This window comes from Rhinoderma darwinii, chromosome 4, assembly GCF_050947455.1.
Source record: "Rhinoderma darwinii isolate aRhiDar2 chromosome 4, aRhiDar2.hap1, whole genome shotgun sequence".
Taxonomy (NCBI): Eukaryota; Metazoa; Chordata; class Amphibia; order Anura; family Rhinodermatidae; genus Rhinoderma; species Rhinoderma darwinii.
The window spans coordinates 81,238,306-81,263,182 of record NC_134690.1 but is presented as its reverse complement, the minus strand read 5'-3'; the positions used below and the strand labels follow the sequence as shown (position 1 = coordinate 81,263,182).

General features: G+C 44.0%; 1 protein-coding gene across 4 annotated transcripts in view; it reads right to left on the bottom strand.

Moving 5' to 3' along the window:
* The window catches only part of AGFG1 (ArfGAP with FG repeats 1), a 68,412-nt gene that overhangs the window by 20,927 nt on the left and 22,608 nt on the right, over positions 1-24,877 (bottom strand). For 3 of the 4 annotated variants that reach the window (XM_075861273.1, XM_075861274.1, XM_075861276.1), the window contains exons 2-6: positions 18,630-18,723; positions 14,153-14,268; positions 13,605-13,767; positions 8,903-9,086; positions 6,048-6,167 (exon numbers count right to left, since the gene is read on the bottom strand). In XM_075861273.1, the coding sequence (XP_075717388.1) occupies positions 6,048-6,167; positions 8,903-9,086; positions 13,605-13,767; positions 14,153-14,268; positions 18,630-18,723 (677 nt within the window). The remainder of the gene's footprint in view (positions 1-6,047; positions 6,168-8,902; positions 9,087-13,604; positions 13,768-14,152; positions 14,269-18,629; positions 18,724-24,877) is intronic. The other variant, XM_075861275.1, reaches the window with a different exon arrangement.

Below are 24,877 nucleotides of genomic sequence, written 5' to 3'. Positions count from 1 at the left end.
AAACTGCACCAAAACGGCATGTGTGATTCTGCCCTTATACAAGTCGGCAGCCATTGTTCAGGCTACTTGGATCGTTGCAGGTTTTCTGTGCTGGTCTACAGTACAGAGAAGCATTCTTGTCATTCAGGCCACATGAGAAGCACCCGATTAACCGCAATGGGCAGGAACTGGGTAAATGACCCTGGCACACCGCACCTAGCAGGAGGAGACCCCATTAAAAGGCAGGATGCAGAATGTTTTGTCCTTGGAGTTAACAGATGAATGAGAGGAATCCAGTGAGCTTTTCATCTATGACATTGGGTGAAGACTAGCGTGGAGAGATTTAGGTCACGCTTTTCTGACCCTTGCTTTGCATGTTCTCTTGCACAAATCCTATGACTTTCCCCAGTAAGCGGTTTCAGATACAGAAAAGCAGCCAAGGGAATGTTTTCACTTACTGTTTTCAGCATTATATTAAGAGTTCATGTAATACATGAACAGCTAAGGGGGGCCACCATTTATTAGGCACCTGGGACCCACAACCATAAAAAGAGAGAAGATGTGTTATAGTGGTACCAAATCAGTTTCATAACCTTGGGGAAAAGTATAGTTAAAGAGAACCTGTCACCTCTCCGGAGATATCGCTCCGCGGTTTTCCATTCCTCTGTTATGCCTCCTAGTTATTTATGAATAAACAAATGCGTGTTAATTGTTACGGGCATGTCCCTACAGACTGACTCTGTCCAATCAGTGCTGACAGAATAAGGCACGCCCCTTTGACAAGTTGAATGCGAACACCTTGTTGTCAATTTATTCATAAATTTCTAAGAGGAATAACAGAGTAATGGAAAAATGCAGAGCTCTAAGAAAATAAGTTCCAGAATTGTTTTATCATGGGGAATACAATTATTTACTAAAACAGACATGTCAGTAGAGGTGACAGCTCCTCTTTGAAAAGGTCTGAAAAATATTATACGTTAAGTTCTGTTAAAAGCTTCATCTGTTTTCTAAACATGTTATGGCAAGATGAGCGCAAGTCTGCAAACCTAGTCCTACCGTCAAAAATACTAACTTTAAAAGGCATAGTGGTCATGGCTTTGTTATAAACAGAAGCCATAATGCTAGTGTGAACAGAGCCCTACATTAAAACTAAACCTAAAAAAAATAGTGAGGACAATAAAGCGAACCTAATTGTCAGTAAGCTTCCTACAAGCTCCTGAAACAAACAGTTTTGTAGAAAAAACGACAGGGGGCCTCTTGGCCCGCTCTGTCTATGGATAGCCTCTTGTTCAGCCCAGCACACAAAAGTGTGGCTGTCTCTGGTACTGCAGCTCAACCCATTAAAGTGAACAGGGCAAAGCTGCAGTACCAGACACATTGGCATGTTTGTCGCGGTGCCTTGATAAACAATGAAGGGGCTGCAGTGCTCCAGTAATGCCTCATTCACATGAGCGTGTACGTTTTGGCAGCGCTAATAGGTAGTGTGTCACGCATACGACTGTCTGTACGTCGTCACTGTGGCATCTCTTTTTCTCGTCCTGGTTTCTCCTCTGAAAGTACTTGCCTTTTTTTTTTTTTGCATTTCTTTAGGAACTGATGCGTGAAACACGGACAGCACATGTATGTCATCCGTGTGCTGTCCATTGACTTCAGCGGGCGACGCGGTCCACAAAAACGGACCAGAATAGGACCTCCAGCAGACACACGTTCCGTGAAAAAACACGAATGTGTGAACAGCTCCGTTAAAATGCAGTGGTCAGTGTGCTGCCAGGTATTTAAGAGGACAGCACGTGGACGTGAAATATGCTTGTGTGAATAAGGCCTAAGTGTCATGATTGATTGTTGGGGTCAGGGCTACTTAGGTAAGACTAGGGTCTGGCTCTTATTTTTTTTCCTTCAGCATCACATCTCCATGAGTCACATATATGAAAGGACTTCCCTGAATCGAATATTGGTAAGTAAAATTCACTGAACTTAAAAGGGGGCAGGGCCAGCATCAGCACCGGGCAAGTGCCGGGGCCCACTCTGCCGCAGGGTGCAGACACTGCCGTCATTAAGGCATCACATAAACAGGGCCTAACGTCTATATGGGGGCACAAAGTGACGATTTTTGGCATTTTACTGCCGTCGTGCGTTCCCCCGCAAAGGGGCTCACTAAGTCGGTGTCGCCCAAGGGCCCACATAAACCTGGAGCCAGCCCTGAAAGGGGGTTTCCCATGAAGGACATTTATGACATTCACAGGATATCCTCAGAAAAAGCATGGTTGAACAGCAGCACACGTCTCCCAAATTTCAATAAATAAATTATTTTATTGGTCAAACATCCAGTAAAAAAATGACAAAGTTCGACCCGTGACAAGTGGGGTGGGGGGGGGGGGGGGGGTTCTCAAGCCTTGTTAAAGACCCTGGATGTTTGTCCAATAAAAGAGTCTATTTATTGAGATTTGGGAGACGTGTGCTGCTGTTCAACCATGCTTTTTCTGAGGATTACATTATGTCAGACTGGGTTTGTCTGATTTTACAGCGTGACACCGCTCCCGATATCGGAATTTGTGCTGCTTCAAATACTTTATTTTTGGATATTCACAGGATATGTCATAAATGTCAGATGTGTGTCCCACCTCTGGGATCCACACCTATCTCCAGAATGGGGCCCCTAAACCCTGTTCAGCTGCTCTGTGTTGCGGCTGAATGTGACGAGTTCCGACCATAAAAAAGGTTATATGGTCGTGAGTTAAGAAAACCACGTAGCTCGCTGAGCTACGCCGTTTCCGTGACTCCCGTAGTAGTGAATGGGAATTATGGAAGCAGCATAGCATAGCATACGAGCTACGCCGTTTCCGTAACTACCATTCAGTTCTATGTAGCCAACGGAAACCGTGTAGCTCAGCAATTTACGTTGTTTTCGTAACTCACGACCATATAACCTTTTTTTATGGTCAGAATTTACCTCATTCAGCCGCAACACAGAGCAGCTGAACAGGGTTTAGAGGCCCCATTCTGGAGAGAGGTGCGGGTCCCAGAGGTGGGACCAGAATCTGACATTTATGACATATCTTGTGTATTAGGGATGCATGATGCATTGAAACTGCGATACTGTTTCGATACGGTGCATCCTCAAATGGTTCGATACCGTTATTTCATGTATTTCAATACGAAGTTGTGCGGCCACACAGCTTAGTATAGTAATACATTAATGTATGAGAGCGGGGCTGCGACTATGTAATACAGCCATTGCCCCGCTCCTGAAAATTGCGCTCGCGGTCAGCATGCTGTGATGTGACCAGTGATGCACTAATGAGCGGCGGCACTTAAGACAGAACATGGCAGGCGCACTGCAAAACACCTCCATGTTCTGTCTTCAGTATCTGTGCCGCCACTCATTAGTGCTGTACCGGCCGCATCACCTCATGCTGACCATGCGCGCACTTATTGTCAGGAGCGGGGCAATGGCTGTATAACACAGCCACGCGGCGGAGATCAGTGAAACCTCTCATCCCCGCCGCTATTCTCCTGAATACTGCAATCAAAGCTGACCGCAGCATTCAGTGGAAAATTAGAAGGGGAGATGCCCTTTGGATCGCGTCACAGGGAATTCCTGTGACGCGATCGAGGGCCATACCATATATGGGCAGACAGCCCAGGGTCCATTGAAGGACCCCAGGGCTGTCTGACCATATTTCCTGTTAGGGCATACTTAGATGTCCGAACAACTCCCTGTGTACTGTCCGCACACAGGCTAATGTACTGGCATATAGATATAAGGCAGTACATTAAAGTTTAAAAAATAAATAAAATAAAAGTAAGGTATATATGGACACAGTGAAGTCAGGGACTTCTCCTGTAGCGGAAACACCGGCCACAGGGTCGGGGATTCCGCTTCAGAAGTGCCTGACGTCACTGGACACTATCTACAGACATGTAGGAGGGGGGGGCTGTGCGGCACTACCTGCAGGGGGGCTGTGCGGCACTACCTGCAGGGGGGCTGTGCGGCACTACCTACAGAGGTAAGCGTGTGGCAAAAAATGTATAAATGAAATTCATCCAATTTTAAAACGGACAAGGAAAAAAAACAGATGCCCGGAACCGGCCACAGGGTCGGGGACTCCGCTTCAGAAGTCCCTGAAGTCACTGTGTCCATATATGGACACAGTGAAGTCAGGGACTTCTCCTGAAGCGGAATCCCCGGCCACATCGCCGGGGATTCCGCTTCAGAAGTCCCTGACTTGACTGTGTCCATATATGGACACAGTGAAGTCAGGGATTTCTGCTGGAGCGGAATCCCCAATCCCCGGGCAACACAGCGTTGCCGAAGCTCCTACAGGGAGCAAAAGACATACCCTCCTCCTCACATGCACTTCGCACTGTGAGGAGGAGAGGGAGAGAGAGAGCGACGGAAGACACGGCTGTCACTTGGAGCACATTCAAGTCATGGCCGTGTATTACCCGGCCCCATAGACTTCTATGGGAGCCGGGCGAACAGCCGAAAATAGGGCATGTCCCATTTTTTGACGGCCGGGTTTCGCGGGTCATCAGAAAATCAGTCGTGTGAATAGCCCCATAAGGGGTCTATTGTTCCTACTGCAGCCGTACGATGGCCGTTTTTTGAACGGCAGTCACAAGGCCGGGAAACCCTGTCGTGTGAATAAGGGCTTAATGTGAGGAACGAGGTATTATGAATTTTGAACCTCCATGTGCCTCAACAGTAATTAACCCCATCATGAACCTCACACATTAACCCAATGTTGTCCATTATGACTGAGGAACATGATGTGGTTAATTACTATTAATGTGAGGAACGTGGAGGTTCAAAATTCATCACACCTTGCACTTCACATGAGAAAACTTTTTTATTATTGTTGGAAAAAGCATAGTTTTGGTATCGAGTATCGCAATACTACACGAAGTATCGGTATCGAAGTCCACATTCTGGTATCGTCACATCCCTACTGTGGATATGTCATAAATGTCCTTCATGGGAAAACCCCTTTAAACAGGAACATGCAGAGACCTATTTACACACAAAACCGCTGTCAAATTAGACAAAAAACATATATTAGATTTTTTTAAGCAGAAGGGAAGCCATGCTGGTAAAAGAATAAAAACATGTTTAAAGAAAGCATACACATGTACAGACCAAGGCCCTATGCACACAAACTTATTTTTTTTCCTCCCGTAAATACGGGTCCTTTGTCACACGTATTCGACCCGTGTTCCACCAGTATTTACGGACCCGTGCCCGTAAATACAGGTCCGTTGTCACCAGTATTCCACCCGTATTTACGGACCCGTTTTCTCAGCACTAATCGGCAGCCCCTTCTCTCTATTACTGGATAGAGAGAATGGGCAGCCCTTTCGGGCAGAGTTTCCGAAGCGATTGAAAGTAAAAGAAGTTCATACGTACCCCGGCCGTTGTCTTGGTGACGCGACCCTCTTGACATCCAGTCCGACCTCCCTGGATGAAGCCGCAGTCCATTTGACCGCTGCAGCGGTCACATGGGATGAAACGTCATCCCAGGAGGCTGGACTGGAGGAAGAAGCAGGTAGTTCTGGGTAAGTTCACTTTTAATACTATTAACTCCAGCGGTAGTCACTGTCCCGGGTGCTGAAAGAGTTACTGCCGATCAGTTAACTCTTTCAGCACCCTGGACAGTGACTATCCCCTGACGTCGCCTAGCAACGCTCCCGTAATTACGGGTGCACACACGTAGCCACCAGTAATTACGGGAGCCCCATAGACTTCTATGGGCCTGCCCGTGCTATAATTACGGCCTGAAATAGGACATGTTCCATATTTTTCAACGGCCCGGGCACCTTCCCGTAAGCAAACGGGAAGGTGCTCGTGGCCAATAGAAGTCTATGGGCCCGTAATTACGTTCGTGTGCATGGGGCCTAAGAATACACACAAAAACATGTGAAATATAAAATCACCTAAATATACAACGCAGCAGATAAATTAAGCAGATGTAAGAAAAACAACAGGCACAGAGGAATGGAGATGTCGGCACCTTGGCTTTCAGCTATATACAAGGCTTTTCCTATGCAAGCTGCAGTAGAGGCAAGACTACCTGTATTTATAGGCTGGGTGGGTGTTTGACTTGATGGGGGGAACGCTCCAAAACTACTTGCGCCACTAGACTGTCCAAATGCATCAAAGTTTGCAAAGTCTGCATTGGCAGAATTGTGAGCTGTAAAATGCGGAGAACAGAAAGAAAAAAGAAAAAAATATATATAACAATGGGTTTAATGAGAATGAGTAACAAAATACTGACAATAAATGCAAACATCAAAAATAAACAGATTAATTAGTGAAAACACGAATGTCAAATGAAGCACGATGAAGAAATTATTTCATTAATCCTTCTAAATAGACACCGTTCAGCCAGAATATTAAAACCACCTGCCTAATACTGAAGGTGTCCTGTGGTATCTGGCGCCAGGATGTTAGCAGCGGACCCTAGAAGTTGTGAGGTGGGGCCTCCGTTGATCGGACTGTTTTCCAGCGCATCCCACCGATGCTCATTCGAGTTGAGATCTGGGGAATTTGGAGGCCAAGTGAACACCTTGAACTCTTTGTCATGTTTCTCAAATCATTCCTGAACATTTTTTGATCCGTAATTGCGGATCAAAATTACAGCCGTGTGCATGGGACCTAACATTTACACTAATGCCAGAACCCAAGGTTTCCCAGCAGAACATTGCCCTGAGGTTCACACTTCCTCCACAGCTTGCCTTCTTCCCGTAGTGCAGGTACCCCAGGTAAGCGACGCACAGGCACCCGGCCGTCCACATGATGTAAAAGAAAACATGAGATTCATCAGACCAGACCACCTATTTCCACTGCTTCGTGGTCTAATACTGATGCTCACGTCTCCATTGTAGGTGCATTTAGCGGCGGACAGGGGTCACATGGGCACTCTGACCAGTCTGACCAAGCTGTGATAAATTGTATAATCTGAGTTGACATCTTTCTATCATAGCCAGCAGTAACTTTTTTTTTAGCAATTTGTGTTACAGCAGCTTCTCTGTACCCTACACTCCCCACACACATCAATGAGACTAGGGCGCCCATGATCCTACCACCGGTTATCCTTCCTTGGACCATTTTTGGCTCCGGGAACACCCCAACAAGACTTGCAAATTTGGAAATGCTCTGACCCAGTCGTCTGACAAGGACCAAAGTGGCTCAGATCCTTACGCTTTTCTATTTTTCCTGCTTACAACAAATCAACTTCAAGAACTCACCGTTCACTCGCTGCCGAATACATCCCTCTCCTTGTCAGGCACCATTTTAACAAGATAAATGTTCTTTTTTTACCTCACCCATCTGTGGTTTTAACATTATGGCTGAACAGTGTATATGTGGTATAGATGGAGAAGAGCGGAGTCTGTCAAATGTAGCAGTGTGTGTCATTTGACAGAACTTTGATATCTCCTGGTCCCTGAAGTGTGGTATGCTTATGTTTTGTAGGTACGATTCTCAACAGCACCTGCAGTATACCATGAACATACGCAATTAGCTCAGATGGATATGCACGTCAACTGAAAAATAAATGTACGTTCAGATAAAGGTTTCGACACGGTTGTACGATTGCTGTCCATAGCAAAACTGCATGTAAATCATTTGTTTCCACAATGTGGTAATGGTGCGTCTCTTCGAATAAGTCATCAATATGTGATCAGCGCGGCGCGGGTCCATCCACTAGGACCACTACAATGCAAAAACAAAGGGGTCCCTTGGAGTTGTACCAGACACAGCACCTCTCCCGTCCCTGTGTGGTGTCGGTTATAGCAGCTTATCTTCATTCTCTTCAACGTCAGACCAGCACCGATCATATATTTAAGACATACACCGTCACCCTTTGAAAGTTAGAAACCCAATAATAAAGTACTTTTATCCTGAAGCCAAAAAATATTATATCTTTTTTTTCTTCATGTACATCTTCTATATTTTTGAGAACCACATCAACTCCCCATAATCGAAAACAAACTCCAACACAACAGCAGATGTGTTACCGTTTTACAAGAAAGAGGAAAGTGGAACAATGAGAACAATGATGTGTAATGAAGTATGACGTGAGCTCACCTTACAGCGAGCGTTCCCAACACAACACGCAGGGGAACAAGATGTCATTAAAGTCATAGTAAGCATCATCTTCCCTAGCAACTGGCGCGAATCCAGAAAAACCCGACACTGCTTCTCAGGGAACCCTAAATTATGCAACAAGCCCTTATATTATTAAACCTGCTCCGTGACCAGAAGGAAAAAAAAAAAAACTGACCGAAACGGCCACAACCTCCAAATATAAGTGAGGCATTTAGGGCATCTTCACGCTTTTTGGCAATAGATGGTGCAATCAGTTCTTCTTTCGGTAAATGGCTGCAGGGCTTTGTGCAACAAACGGTACAGTAAACGTTCGCTTAAGACGTGATTTCAAACACATTACCAAGAAGCAATATAAAAAGGTCCTGAATAACGGATGTGAATTAGTTTGCCCACCACTATGTATTTGCCCCCCCCTAAGAGACCATACTTGAAGGTGGTAGATAGCGGCGGTAATTAGCTGGGTAGTTTGCTGGGGCTGTACGGTGAATGGATGGTGGCATTCGCTTTAGGCCAGGGCTCCACAGCTACATGGTGTCATATAGTGACGTGTGTTTCCCTAAGCCCAATATGTTGCAAGAAGGAACATAGTCGGATGCTTGCAACTTTCTTTCGTATAGATAAACATTGAAGTTCCAGCCATACCATATCGCCGCAAATCTTCTATTACCCCAGAAAGGCAGAAAAATTTCTATCATAAGAACATAGATTGTCAAATATCCTGTAAAAAAACTAAAAGTTGCTAGAAGTGTATTGTTAAAGTGTTGCCAGGCATGAACACAATTTATGATGGAATAAAGTAGAGAATCTTTCCCTTACCTGTGTGACCTGTATGACTGTTGAAGTTTGCAAAATTGGCAAAGTTAGCAGTGGCAGCCTGCTGTGGAGCAGGGGTGGCGAAGATGTCTCCTCCAAGGTCACTCAGGAGGTCAAACTGTTTCCTCTCATGATGCGGATGGTGCTGCAGCTGCTGCGGAACCTGATTGCGAGCCACAACAGGAGACTGAAAACGAGACCTTTGTTAGTCAGCCAGGAAACTATTTACACCATGTCATGTTCGCTCCAGCGTTCTGAGGCTTATCTTCATGCAATGGAGCCCAACAGTCTAAGTTTCAGTAACATGGAGATCTGGATTACCAGCCGACCTGCCTCTTGCGCAGCTCCTGAACAGCACTCTAACACTTGATTTTTCTTTATATATTGAACGCGATCAATTAATTGAGAATTGTTAAAGTTTCTAATAAGGTATGGGTTACAATTCAGATTTTAAAGGAGGTTCTTCATTTACCTATCCATGTACATGTAGGTGCCTGTACGAATGCCGTATGCAACCAGAACTCTAAGTATGTATTCCAGCCTGTAAACAGTCACTAAATAAATCAAATGATCATATACAACATGTAAAAGATTATAAATGACAAAAAAAAAAAAAAAAAAAGAAGATTACAAATATCACGGCTTAGTATATTCCAACCCGTACGTCTCCAGCTGTTAAACTACAACTCCCAGCACAGCCTTGCTGGAAGTTCTAGTTTTGCAATTGTTGGAGATCACTGCTCTAGATAAGTGGGCTGTTTGTGAAACTACAACCCCCAGCACTGTTATAGAATGTTCAGGGGTATGTATTTCCAAATTAACTGGATCGCAACGTACTGCCCTAGAGAATAGCGGGTTCTACTGGATGCAGATTTCCACATTATAGAATTGCTTGCAGAAATAAAATGGATGTTTTACTGCACAATGGAAAATAGATGTTATGACTCGTCATTATATCACGTGCATTCATTCTTCTTGTACATGGCCACGTTCTGATGTACTCGGCACGCAGGAAACGTGAAGCTAGATTATATAAAGAATTCACCAGTTCCTACGTATCTGCCCCCTGGGAGACGGCACTCGTTCTGGCGGGTGGAAGAAAGCAGCAGTAATTTGCTGTAGCATGTGTCTGAAGTGTCACATGACTGGAAAACTATTACCACTTGTGGAGTAAGCCATTTCCAGGAAAAAGTTGCCACTAAGGGATTATTAAGCAAAAGTGCTTAAGTAAAAGCATTGCTGGAACAAAAGGTCATGCAGTGAAAAAGGAGAATGAATCACTGGCAGTAAAATCAGGAGGAAGTATTCATTCATCGCCCCAAGTATGTGCGAGCAGAAAGTCTGTATAAGAATCTAGAGGGGAAATATCAAGAAAAGGGAAATGCAATTGGGAAACCGGTCGGATGCAAGTTCAGCATTTCAGAGATGGGCAATAATGTTAGTTCTGCAAATACCAAAAATACAGCAAGGACTGAGCTCCATGGTTTGCTGTATCACCTAATTAAAACGGATCATAAAAAATATTGTTTTACTATCTGGTTTTAATTTTTGATTGAAGATTGAGATTTTTTTATTCTATTTCCTGTACATGATCATGGGGGTGGCCATCTTGCCTGAGCGGCTGTTAACAGCATTTAGAGATATGCTTTACAGCAGCCACATGTACTATAGAACCAGTGAACAGGATGGGACCCATTGACTTCTATGGGAGAATTTTCTAGGCATGCTCTGTGACATATGCAGAGGTCATTGTGCAGGGAGGGATAGGAGGGGAGCTGTGTCCATCACCTATTATCAATGGTGTAACCCTGTGCTATCTATAGAGAGGTGTTAAGGTCCTATTACACAGCCCGACATGTGGCGTGAAAACGAGCAGCGATCAACGAGACCGCTCGTTGATCAGCGATTGTTTGCTCCTTTCACAAGGAGCAATCACCAGTTACGTATGGGAACAGGGATCATTCCTACAATCGCTTGTCCCCAAATATTACCATCATGCTGGCATCACATGTCACTGTTTACACAGAGATGTGCTCCTGATAAACGAGGGTTTGCTCGTTCATCGGCTGATCGTTGCCCGGTTTACACCGGGCAACGATGGGGAAGGAGCATTCATATGAACGCTCGTTTACCCAGTAATTGGCCAGTGTAAAAGGGCCTTTACCATTCATTGTAATCCTGAAGGCGATAATAATGGGGTCATTTTCTGATGACTAATTCCCTTTAATGCCAATGGGTGAAAGTCGAGTGCCATGTGACTTCACAATAACTGCTGAGCAACAGTGAATATGATTGGTCAAAGCCCTAAGTCTACAAGTTCCACTTTATATAGACTATCAGATATAGGTTAATCCCTTAGACGTGTTTACAATAAATTCTAATTTCCTGGGGAAAAGAAAAACTGTGCAAAGGGACACGAAAGTAATAAGACGTCATTTCACTGAACACCAAATATTATTTTTTCAAATTGAGTGAAAAGGCAAAAAACTGCCAGCAGCTTCTTAATGAGACTAATGAGTATGAGCTCTGAGGGAGCTCTGCAGTAGTCGGGACTGCACCGCAGACGCTGGGAGATACCAATTGCCTTATACAGGACATTTCTATCATCCAAATTATGTCATATTACTTGCAAATTCGAAGTTGTCTCCAAAAAAAAAAAAAAAAAAAGACAAATTCTTTTAGAAATCTTGAGTGTAAATCAACGCTTTTGAACAGCGTGAAGACGGAATATTTGAGATGTACTTCTAAAATGTGGTGTGAATGGTCTCAAAGGTAATGCAATACTTGTAGAAAAGTAGGTGACAGGAGCTCAAGCCATCAAGTAGCTGATGCTGTACTGGATTAAGCCACAGCTCGGGGAGGGAACCTTTCACAACGTGTGGATTATTCCATATTGATTACAACCAAAACATCCGTTATTTGGTTTTTTCCCTTTTTTAATTTCATAATCAGGGGCAGATTTACCTATGGGCAAAGTAGTCGTAGCCTTTTGGAGGCCCTGAAGGTAAGGCTCTGCTGAAGGGCAAAATCTACTTATGAATACAGTGAACAGTAAATACTGATGATAATTTCAGGTATTTATAGGTTAGTTACTCAGTACTGTGGGAATAAGAGGACACCCAGGGAGGGACAAGAGAAGGCTGCAGAGGGTGCTGGATGTTGTGAGGAGCGCACCACCATGTTCTGCTTTATTTCCTAAGAGCAGACAAACAACATGACTTAAAGGGGTTGTCCACATTGGATCATCACTTCCTATGTTAGGAGTCCCCGATGGCAAGTGTTAGCATTACACAACACTTATTGAAATCAATGGGCTTTCAAAAGGTAATGCATGGACTAGCCAGGTCCTCTAGAGGATGAGACGCTCTTTGCAGTGGTTCTTTGCTCTGGCTAAAAAATTGGGGGACCGAAGTAGCGCCCCCCCCCCCCTCTGTTTTATCTATACATCCTAATAGAACATGTGGAAAGGGGTTGTGTAAAGCAGTCAGCCCCTTTAAGGTGTGGCCTACTTGATGGATGGAGTTGTAGGCGCCAGAGAGTCTGTGCCTACAGGCTCCCGAGATGTAAATCTAGTATACTACATGATTTTAATACAAAAAAAAAAAAAAGGAGAGAGAGGAGTTCTTAATAAAAAAAATAAGCATCCTAATAATGACTATGCACAGAAGTTTGGCCACATACCCCAACAACTGTAGACCTGCTGTTACTAAGTACTGTGCACAGGAGAATCAAGCTGGGATTTATGAGAACGTTGCCACCCTTTGTAGCGCTACTTTGTATCACAGGCAAAACAAGCAAAAACAAGTTGCCTTTTCCCAGTTATGTGGAGGCATCGTATAGTGGCGCCTGGGCTACAGAATGGATGCAGAGGTCACATGGGCCCTAGCCTGAAAGCTACTGCCACTACATCAAATATCTGCTGAACTTTATGTATGCAGCAAATCTTAGCAAATCTAGATTAGTCTGATTTGCTGGCATCAAAAAGCACAACGTCTGTTCCATATAAACTTTTAAAAGTGTAACTAAACTTAAAAAAGTAAGAAAACTTTTGACATGTCACTGACATGCCAGAGGTTTTGATAGGTGGGGTCCGAGCACGGGGACCCCCACCGATGGCAAAAGCGCAGCGGCAGAAGCACTCAGTTGAGCGCTGGGCCACTTAGTTTCTGGTCAGCTTTCCTTGAAGCGGTGTCTGGCCTCAGTAGAAAGTCTGCGTCCGTATATCGCTTGCTCTGCTTTCCGAGGAAATCCGAACAGAAACTAAGCGTCTCAGCGCTCACTTGAACGCTTCTACTGCTTCATTACAGCGATCGGTGGGAGTCTCAGTGCTCGGACCCCCTCCGTTTAAAACTTCCGACATGTCACTATGACATGTCCAAAGTTTTTTTTTTTAAAGTTTAGTTACCCTTTAATTATTTTTTTTAAACCAAGACCACACAGGACTTGGATATTGTGCATCTTAAGGTATAGAAACTGTATAGAAATGCCACCTCTTGCTGGATCAGGCAGTATATAAAAGGCACAGATAATATCAGGTGCTACGTGAGCGGCACCCAGACGTCATTCATTTTTTCCCCTTTTTAACCATAAGAGACAGATACATAGATCTGTCTCGGTGCATCAGTCTTATGACTATTATATAATGTGAGGTCTAAACTTTTAGATATGAATGCTGCATAATAATTTTCCACAGAAACGTGCTCACCTGGCTTGGGGTCCCCTTGTTCAGCTGAAGAGACGGTGCTGCCTCCCCCAGCAGAGTTTTTAATGGTTTGACTTCTGGTGTACTACTGGCGCTACTTGCAGAGGAGCCGGATATAGAGGCATGAACAGAGGCCACCACCCTGGCTTGTTCTGGAGGAACATACCTGGGGAGAAGAGGTAAAGGGAAGAAGACGATAAAGGCACCATAGTGGACCAGTACACACATCTGCCGACTCCTCAGTCTGACTGTAAGAATGGTCATAAACCTTACTGTCCAAATGTCCAAAACACTAAAAAAAAAACTAAAAAAAACGTTCAATAAAAACCTGATACGAACTCCATTCAATTTCCCATTTGTATGGCTTCATGATCTCAATGAGAGAAATACAAACCAGTTGAGGGGTTATAACAATTGGCCAAACTGTACACAACCCCATGCCTAATACCATGTTACTGAGAGAGGTTTTTCTTTTTATACTTTATGAATGGAGCAGATCTCCGACACCTTATTGAATATCATTACAACAGGACAAGTCAGGCTGCACTTGCCATCGCTTCTTCTCGTATTTTTCTTGGAGGAATTCTTTAACTTTTTGAGGATCTCTAAAGTCTGGGATAGCAGAAGACCGATCGTCAAACAAGCCTAGCCAAATCTGTTTACACACCTAGAATAAAAAAATAAAAGTTAGGATTATTACGTTTTTTCATGAAGAAGCAGGATACAAGGTGATGCGTTCACTGTATAAAGAGGTACGTTCAGTACAATTTAATGCGGTTAAACTCCAATTAAGAAGTAATTATGAGAATATTTTCGCAAGAAGCTCCTGACTCACAACCATCGCTCTAGAACATCTTACACATACAGATGAGCCACATATGTAATCTGACCAATACTAATACAACTGATGCGATACGAATAGAAGGGCTTCAGTGTTTCTTCACTACAGATCAGATTTTACACACACACACACACACACACACACACACACACACACCAAATCTCAATGACCCACTGTTCCCATTCCATGTAGGATTAAGGAGTTTTTTTTATTTTTTGGATTGGGATTCAAATTGAACGCATGAGGACATCGTGGTGTTTTTGCCTTAATGTTTCTTTAAAGATTATGTCTGACTTTGACATCCCCTTTTAAAAGCACTATTAGGATATTCAGAGTTAAAAGATGGGGGTGCCCCGTACACGTTCCCACAATGCACCTCTCTCTCTCTGGAGGACCCAGCGCATTGTGCATTAGGCTGGAATCACACTTCATTTTTTAGCCACACACAGGAGTGGATGTAAGAGAGGAGACTATCAGTCTTGCCTTTATACTTTTCCTTAGTTTTGAATCTACTCCTTTGTGTGTCTCAAAAATAGTTGTCCATCTACCCCAGGATCAGCCAATGAAAAGAACCCTTATAACAAAAAGCAAAGGAGAATCCCTTTAAGACAATAGTACTATTTCTGGCAACAAAGAAAAACACAAAGCTTTGTGGTCAAAGGCAAACTGAGCTCTGCCTCACGTATATACAGGTCTGCGATATGTAGTGTGAATGTATACAAATATATATATGTGCCCCCGCAACCAGGTGCAGGATTGTAGCTCTGAAAGAAAGACAGACTCTCCAGAGCAGAGATCCAAGAGGTCTTGTGAAGCATAAAACCTATAGCAAATGTATACTTTTTACTAGAGTATAGAGAGCGGCTTATGCAACAATTTCATGTCACCCATCCACAGACAACAATGTTCTATAGTACGCTGAAGTCAAAAGTCCACAGCTTTCAGTCAAAGCACCCTGAAAAAGGACATTCCCCACATGAAGTCATTGTTCATACAATCCCTTCATAGGAGTAAATTGTATTTATATATCTCGCACATATGTATATCCCCAAATGACAGCCAATTCCATGTGACCTGGGATAGGATACAGCTGCATATAAGTGCACTTTGCTTTCCATATTCCAGGCAGCAGCGGAGTTGGCAGCGAAATGTAAAGGTCACCATTTATAATTTACTGCTCTATAGTCCGGCCTTCCCGCTTGAGAACAAAGACCTGCACGGCGATCAGCGGATGATGCCTGGACAGCGATCACGAGGTATAGTCCACACCTAGAAACAAGCGCTACCATTGCAGCAAGTGCCTGGAAGAACCGACCAAAAGCAGCACAATGTTTACATATCACACGAACACCACGGCCAGCGAGGATTATAGGAACTGCAGACAATGCAGAAGGGTTTGTTGAATATTTTGATATATTTTAGCACAATTCTAATCAATTAATTGTATTATTGTGCACAATATCAGGGTTATTTCCCATATAGGACAACTGAAATGCAACGTTATAAGGTTTTTCTTAACAACCAGCAGTGCTTGAAGTTACAGACACATCCACAATAACACTTCCAGCTCTATCATAGTTACATTTTGTGGATCACTATCCGTATCATGTACAATGATGTGGATGATTGTCATGCCAGATGAGGGATGTGAGATAATGGATAGATCCCTAAATAACTAGACAATTTTCTGTTTCTGTGACTACCACAATTGAAGCAGCCATATTGGTCGTTACCGAGCTTTCCCAAATACAGATATGAGTAAAGGCCCTATTACACGGTCCAACGATCATATGAACGCTCGTTTCCGATCATTGCCCTGGGTAAACAGGGCAACGATCAGCCAAAAAACGAGCAAACGCTTTTGTTCATTGGCTGATCTGCTCTTTTACGAAACATTAAAAATAATCGTTGTCGGCAGCATCTCCTTGAACATAACCATTCATTGCTCCTTGTGAAAGGAGCAAACAAGCGCCGATCAATGATCTGTCTCGTTGATCGGAGCTTGTTTTCACGGCCCAGATTGGACCTTAATAATTGGCTTTAATTATGTTAACAACAGAAAAGATAAATTAACGATTAGTTTTTTTTTCTTCTGTTAGACAGAAATTCTCTATAAGAACATATAGACATTATTATACGCACTATTTAGGACACTCTTTTTGACATTCTCCACAATGTGGCTTGATGGTTAAGGGGCTTGGCTTATAATACACCTATGCCAAAAACGTGGCTCAAAAAATTGGCTTAACTAAGTCAACTAATAGGGGGTATAAGGAAGAGTAAAGTTTCTAGCATGTATAGCAAGATGTACCAAACGTATCATACAGCGTGCACCACTTTGATAAATTTGGCGCATTTTCGGACTGCCTTGTCTACGTTTATGCTGTCTAAAACTTAGGGCTCATGCACACGACAATTGTTTTTTTTCAGTGTGCTATCCGTTTTTTTTTGCGGATTGCACACTCAACCATTCATTTCTATGGGGCCACCATTCACACATCCGTTTTTCTACAGATCCATGTGTCAGTGTCTCCTATTCTAGTGTATAGGTCTGCAAAAAATAAAATAAAAAAAGCGAACAGCACACAGAAGTCACTAGGATCTGTCTTTTGTGGTCCACAAAACAGAAACAGTCGCAGGCATGAGCCTTAGCCCTTATTCACACGACAGGGTTTCCCGGCCGGGTGACGGCCGTTCATAAATCGGCCGTCACCCGGCTGCAGTAGGAACAATAGACCCCTAATGGGGCTATTCACACGACCGATTTTTTGACGGCCCGGGAAACTTGGCTGTCAAATAATGAGACATGCCCTATTTTCAGCCGTTTACCCGGCCCCCATAGAAGTCTATGGGGCCGGGTAATACACGGCCATCACCGGAATGTGTCCCGAGTGATGGCCGTGTATTCCGTCGCTCGCGCTCTCTCTCCTCCTAGTGCATGTGAGGAGGGGGAGGGTCTTTTTTTGCTCCCCGGCCGGGGATTGGGGATTCCGCAACAGGAGAAGTGAGTGACTACACTGTCCATATATGGACACAGTGACGTCACTCACTTCAGAAGCGGAATCCCGGACCCTGTGACAGGAGAAGTGAGTGACTAAACTGTCCATATACGGACATTGAAGTCAGTGACTTCTCCTGGAAGGGGGGGGGGGGATGGGTGCAACCTACAGGGGGCAGGGTGGCATCACATGCAAGAGGGCAGGGTGGCATCACATGCAAGGGGGCTGGGTGGCATTACATGCAGGGGGCTGGGTGGCATTACATGCAGGGGGCTGGGTGGCATTACATGCAGGGGGCTGGGTGGCATTACATGCAGGGGGCTGGGTGGCATTACATGCAGGGGGCTGGGTGGCATTACATGCAGGGGGCTGGGTGGCATTACATGCAGGGGGCTGGGTGGCATTACCTACAGAGGGCTGTGTGTGGCAACAAATTTAAATGATATTCATCCGATTTTAAAACAGACAGGGAAAAAACGGATGCAAAACGGGACAAAATTGGCCGTTAAAAACGGCAACACGGCCCAGAACGGAATCGGAAGGGATGCAAAACGGCCGATTTTATCGGCCGACACTCGGACCCTGTCGTGTGAATGAGGCCATTAGCCCCAGTGTCTGCAGAGGTGCAATATTTTTACAATTGAATCTGAAATAGTTCCTTTAAACCTCCGTATATTTTATGCATTCGGAACAGTTCACAACATCACTGCTTATACATGGTCAATGTGAACGTGCGATTTAAAGGTGGGATGTAAATAGGTTATCTGGGAGTTTTAAAAATTTGCAGGAGCAAGCGGAGAATATAAAGTAATAAACTAATAGGTCCTCATTCTTTTAAACGCCCCCATTCCAGCGCTGACACTCCAGTTTGCCTGCCGCTGCTCTGGTCCAGAAAGCCCCAATGGCAGGCACATACCGTTCATCAGTCATATGCTGCTGGAGCCAATCGCTGGCCATGACAGCAACATGCCTGCGGCCAGCGATTGGCTGCAGCGGCAATGTGACCACAGCCGGAGCTTCAGGACCGGAGTGTCAGACTAGAGTAGGTGGTGTTTGAAAGGGAGCGTACCTGTTCGTTTATTAGGTCATACCCTCCCCTGCCCTTCTAAATTTCAAAACTCCTGGATAACCCCTTTAAGTTGATGTGTTAAAATGGGAGGACTGGACTGGTAATGCGGTGAAACTTACATCATTGCCGTGCTTCTGAAGGAATTCTATTTCTTGCTGTGTAAACGTGGTCATAGAGATTGACTTGACTCTGTGGGGTGGGTTCAAACCGCGCCTACAGGAAATCAAAAGAAAAACCATTATAATCAGGAGGAAATAAAACAGCTCAATTATAGAGCAAATCTTACTGAAGTCTCATAATGATGAGAAAAGATGCATTGGTGTTTTTTGTTTTTTTTAAAGGAGCCCAACGCCATATTTCAACATGTTATACTCCTTTATTAACATGTCTTATGTATGGAAATGCTCTTTAAAAAGGAAATTTATAACAAATTTTAAAAAACCACATTTAAAAAACAGGTTATTCTTCTTTACTGTAAGGGCAGTGAGACTATGGAGCTCTCTGCTACAGGAGGTTTAGTCACTTAGTAGGATTATAGGCTGCACTTGATGGACCGTGTTTTTTTGTTTTTTTTCAACCTTGTGCACGGCCGTGATTTCCGGGTCGGCCGGCCGGCCACTGAGTGACAGCCGCGAGCCATGGGCCATTATTTTCAATGAGCCCGGACAGGATAAGGCATGATAATAGACACCTGCGGATCCAAAAAGAAGTAAAAATCGAAAAGGAAAGACTGATATGTCTCCTCTCCATTCAATACACTACTGTGGCTCAAAAGAATGCATGTGTGATTCCAGCCGAAGACCATCACTTCCTGGAGACCGTTTTAGTCTATTGATATTTCTCTGACAATTAACTCCCATTCATTGGAGCTGCCATAAAGCGCACACAACCTGCTGTACTGTCTTTACAGACCGCGCAGGAAGGAAGGGCGTGCCTCCAATATGGCCGCCACCAACAACCTTTTTAAAAATAAATAGCTGCACACAATCTCTTCTACGTACTAAAATGTAATACATGATACATTCTGTCAACAGAAAACCGGAATCCATAAAATCTTCATTATTATGACATTGGCTTGTATTAAGGCAATTAACAGGAAAATCGGATTTTCTGTAATTTGAGAAGCTTATTGCCATGAAGCCTGGTCAATTGCCAAGGAAAAAGTAATTAAACTAAAGGAGACAAAAAACTGCAGCAACTGGATACTGTGCCAGAGTGATTGTGTACAGATGACGGTCCCGAACATGTAACATAGTGTAACACACAGAGCTTTCTAATACATCCAGATACACACACTGGTAGACAGGATATCCACGTAGCGTTACAGGTGCCTTGCATCATATGGTTAAACTGATGGGCGAGCCTGCGTAGCAGATGCTATGGGCGAGTGAATGATACCCAGGACAGCTGGCATACTCGCATATAGAATGGTTAGTGACTGTATTCGAGCCATCACTGTGCTCGGTCTCTCGGTGACCAATCTATCCAGTGGAAATGCAACATAAGGGATAGAAAAATAACACTTTCTAATGGAAATCATTTGTAATATATATTTTGCTTGCTCTGGTAGTGTTAGACTAACTATTCTGTGCATGGACATCCTTGTCAATTGACCTCCACACTTATGAATGAGTGAAGGTGAGATGACAGGATGTCTATGCAGAGATAGTTTGAGGTTACCATGGCAACCCCAGAGCGACTATACCACGTTTTCAGCACAGAAACCAGAGCCGATTTTCAAATTCACGGATGCTCATTCTGGTACGGATATTCACCGCATATTTTACCCCTTTTTAATGCAGAAAGGGTGGAATACGCAGAAAAATTAACACGAGGATTTTGGTGCAGAAAAATTCTGCAACAAATCCACCATGGGTCCTAAAACCAGCATGTGTCCGCTATGCCGGGTTTACAGGGAATCCTCCAGCAGTTAGATCCTGCAGCCCAGTTTCTTCAGGTGGAGTTTACTGGTTTAGGGTATGTTCACACGAGGGCATCCGTAACGGCTGAAATTATGGGGATGTTTCAGCCTGAAAACATCCCCTTCATTTCAGCCGTAACGGCATGTGCAGGCGCTTGAACGCTGCGTCCATTACGGACGTAATTGGCGCTGCTATTCATTGGAGTCAATGAATAACGGCTCCAATTACGGCCAAAGAAGTGACAGGTCACTTCTTTGACGCGGGCGTCTGTTTACGCGCAGTCATTTGACAGCGGCGCGTAAATTACGCCTCGTGTGAACAGACAAACGTCTGCCCATTGCTTTCAATGGGCAGATGTTTGTCAGCGCTATTGAGGCGCTATTTTCGGACGTAATTCGGGGCAAAAACGCCCGAATTACATCCGTAATTAGTGCGTGTGAACATACCCTTAGCGTCACTTGACCAGTACAGAAGAGAAGATACATGAAGTCAGAACTACAGATACCTCAATTATTACAGGACTTCTCCATCTTTATCAGAGCGAGAACCCTTCACATATGCTCCTTCAGTCCCGGAGTGCTGCTGATCGGACTGTGTAAATGTTTGCACCAGTACTCGTGTGAGACGTCTATTTTGCATTCAATGGTTCTTTTCCAGCCTGAAGACGTGTAATCACACGGGGGGGGGGGGGGGGATACGTGTGGTCAGGCTTTGAAGCTCTTATAAGATTAGGCTGTGGTTTCAGAAGTCAGCGAGCGGACGCTTGCCTTTACCTTTCACAAGTTGTGTCAGTGTTCTAGACAACATAGGCAATGACAACACGCACTTCTATTGACAAACGGGAACGGTTTATACATGGATGCACCATTAGGAAGATTTTCTAAATATTTAGGCTAGGGCTCCGGGGCATTGCCCGCAAGTCGCAGTAAAACCTGTGGCATTACAACAACCTTATTGTTTCCTAATGGAGAAAGATTCTTTGCTCACAACAGAAAAGAATTGACGCTGCGAAAATGTGGTTATGCTGATTTATGTTTTAACTGCAACTCACAGGCATCTTTGTAAAGCGCTTAACAAAATAGAATATGGACAATTACCCCCATCAGCTACTTCTCACTTCTCTGTCGTAGACACCATGCAAATACATTACACCAAATTTATTAACAAGTTCATCCATTGTTTTTCATTAGAAAAGGTGATTAGGACGGCAAAGAATTTTTTTTTTTCCATCTCTGTGCTGCCATAGTGTGGGTAATGTATGATGGATAGGGGTGCACCACATAAGTTTGTCAAGCAGCACCCTGTGTGTTGGCAGTAGAAGCAGGACTCACAGACTCGCTTTTTACATGAAAATACTGAATCAAACCACAGGAAACTACAGTATATATCCCCAAGCTTACTTCCCCTATATCTTATGCTACCCTCAGATAGGAAAGCATAAGGGACCTCACAAAGCGCTTTAACAGATGGTTGTGGTGTAATACTTAATTTCACCTTCGGAGGTGCTGCAGGGAAACCAGAGGCTTGCTGACCGATTCCACCACAGATCACAGCTGATTTCAGCAAAGGGCCACCCTGTGATCAGCTTATCATTGGGAGAAAAGTAACAAAAAGGGGTCGTGCAACACTTTACGTGTATTTAGTGAAAAATGTTGTTCTAAGGCTTATGTTTGCACCCAAGAATATAGTTGTATCAGTGGATGCCATTCTTCCCAGCAATTGACTGCCAAGAAAACATTTGCTCCACCATTCTGCTTTCAAGTCCTGAGAAGTGATGTGATTTACCCACCATGCTAGGCCACAGAATAAAAATGGCATAATGTTTTGGCAACCTAAAACATGTCAAATTGTCTTGCCTCTAGTAATGGCAGGCAAATCGGGAATCAATTCCTAAAATGTTGAGATTCGAGTGGGGCAAATTAGCGGTGTATGATGTAATGGGAAATAAAAGCAGACAAGCCTTACATCAGATGACAGTATTTTACCACGTTATACATACACCTTCCTACTTTGACTGTACGTGGTCTGTGCGTGGCGAGAGAAGGAAGTGGTTTTCTTCACAGTACACAGATATGGTCTCTACATTTATACTCCGTAGTCGGCTTAGACAACAGATTTCTGACAGAGCTTTCAGTCAGACCAGCTCAGAAAATCTATGCACAAAACTCGCTAGTAAATACTCATAAAATCGTATTGTTCCATTAGAACATAATGTTTATAGATTGTATTCTTTGGCAGCAAAACAACAGCTGTATTTTAAGAGCAGTTTCTAGAACAGACAGTAAAGCCAATGCATGAACTATTATAGACAAAAAAGAATCCTCAAATTTATAGTGCACTTAATTCACCATATTTTACGGTACGTTCACACAGTTTTTGGACGCGGAAATCGCGCCGCAAAACTCGTCAAAAACCGGCCGAGAATGCCTCCCATTGATTTCAATGGGAGGCGGTGGCGGTTTTCTCCCGCGAGCGGTAAAACAGTCTCGTGGAAGAAAGGGACATGCCCTATCTTCGGGCGTTTACGGAATTGAGGCAGATTTTCCGCCTGCAAAAAACAAACTCAGTGTGAACCCAGCCTTAGGGCTTATTGAGACGAACGTATAATACGTCCGTGCAATGCGCGTGATTTTCATGCGCGTCGCACGGACCTATGTTAGTGAATGGGGCCGCTCAGACTGTCTGATTTTCACGCAGCGTATGTCCGCTGCGTAAAACGCACGACATGTCCTATATTTGCCCATTTTTCGCTCAGCACGCAGCCATTGAAGTCAATGGGTGCGTGAAAACCCCGCACGGCACACGGAAGCACTTCCGTGTGCCGCGCGCGATGCGCGCTATAGTAGTCAAAACTATGAATAAAACAAAAGCACCATGTGCTTTTCTGTTTACAAACATACAGGGTGTCATCATGATGGCGGCTGCGCAAAAATCACACAGCCACGCATCATACGAGGGTGACACACGGAGCTGTTATGGACCTTTTGAGCGCGCAAAACGCACACGCTCGTGTGAATCCATGTGCATTTCCAATCTGGCTGGCGTTATCAAATTTATTCTGCTCTGTGGGGAAAATTAACATTGGCGTTTCATACACCGGTCCTAATATAAAGAGTAAAATACGCAGCTTCTTAATAAATAAGGCGCATCTCTGACCAGAAAGTGAAATCTACGCCAGACATGAGTTGGTGTAGATTTGTGCTATAATTGACATCAATTTATGGCGTAAATTCTGATGCAGTGTCATGAACTGGATGGCTTGCCTCTTCTGCTCGGCTCCATTTAAAAATATGGCGCGAGCTGCAGAAACAAATTGCTAATTTTTGGTGTTTGCACCTTTCTACACCAGAAAACGGATGTAGATAAATTGAGAAATTCCTCCCCCTGTGACTGGGATTTTCTTCCGGGCACTTTACACGGCAGCTGCTCAAAATGTCACTTCTGATTATTTATCAGCACATGCAGAAGTGGTTCTGCCCTCCTCCACCCTCTTAGAATACAGGAATTAGCAGTCGATGGATCGATCACATGCCCTCCCTTGACTTCTAAGCTACACGGAATCTGATTGGTTAGAGCCGTCACTGCAGCACCAGCCTTTAGGCTATGTTCACACGGGGTATTTTGCCGAGTTTTTTGACGCGGAAACCGCGTCGCAAAACTCGGCAAAAAAGGCCCGAGAACGCCTCCCATTGATTTCAATGGGAGGCGTCGGCGTCTTTTTCCCGCGAGCAGTAAAACTACGGGCGCTTCCGCCTCTGACCTCCCATTGACTTCAATGGGAGGCAGGAGAAAGCGTATTTCTCGCTGTTTTATGCCCGCGGCGCTCAATGGCCGCGGGCGAAAAACGGCACGATAATCGCCGCGAAAATCGGCGTGCAGGGAGAGGAATATCTGCCTCAAAGTTCCAAACGGAATTTTGAGGCAGATATTCCTCCCCCAAAATACTCCGTGTGAACATAGCCTTAGACTCAGGGTATGTTCACACAGTATAGGCTTGAGGCAAAAAAATAAGAAGCGGACTTCAAGAAAAAACGGATTCTGAATCCAAGTGTTTTTGGAGTGGATTTTAGCATTTGCAAGTGTATTTTTCCAAACATTTTTTGCAGTGTCAAATGAAAAAATTCCAGGACCCTTTTTTTTTTTTTTTAAATTTAGCAGCGCAAAAATATGCATCATATGAACAGCACAGCGTATTTCCCATTAACATCAATAGGAAACTTTTTGCATGCGTTTTTCAAGTGTATTTTGGGAGTGTATGAGCCTTTTATGCTCCAAAATACACCTTGAAATAAGCCGTGTGTACTTACCCTCAGACATCAGTGGACTCCTTATACTCATTCACTTTAAAAAACAATAAAAAGATACTAAAAAACAGAAACCGGTAAATATATTATGTATCTGAACGTTCATAATGATCCATATCAAATGAATATCGATTACGAGTG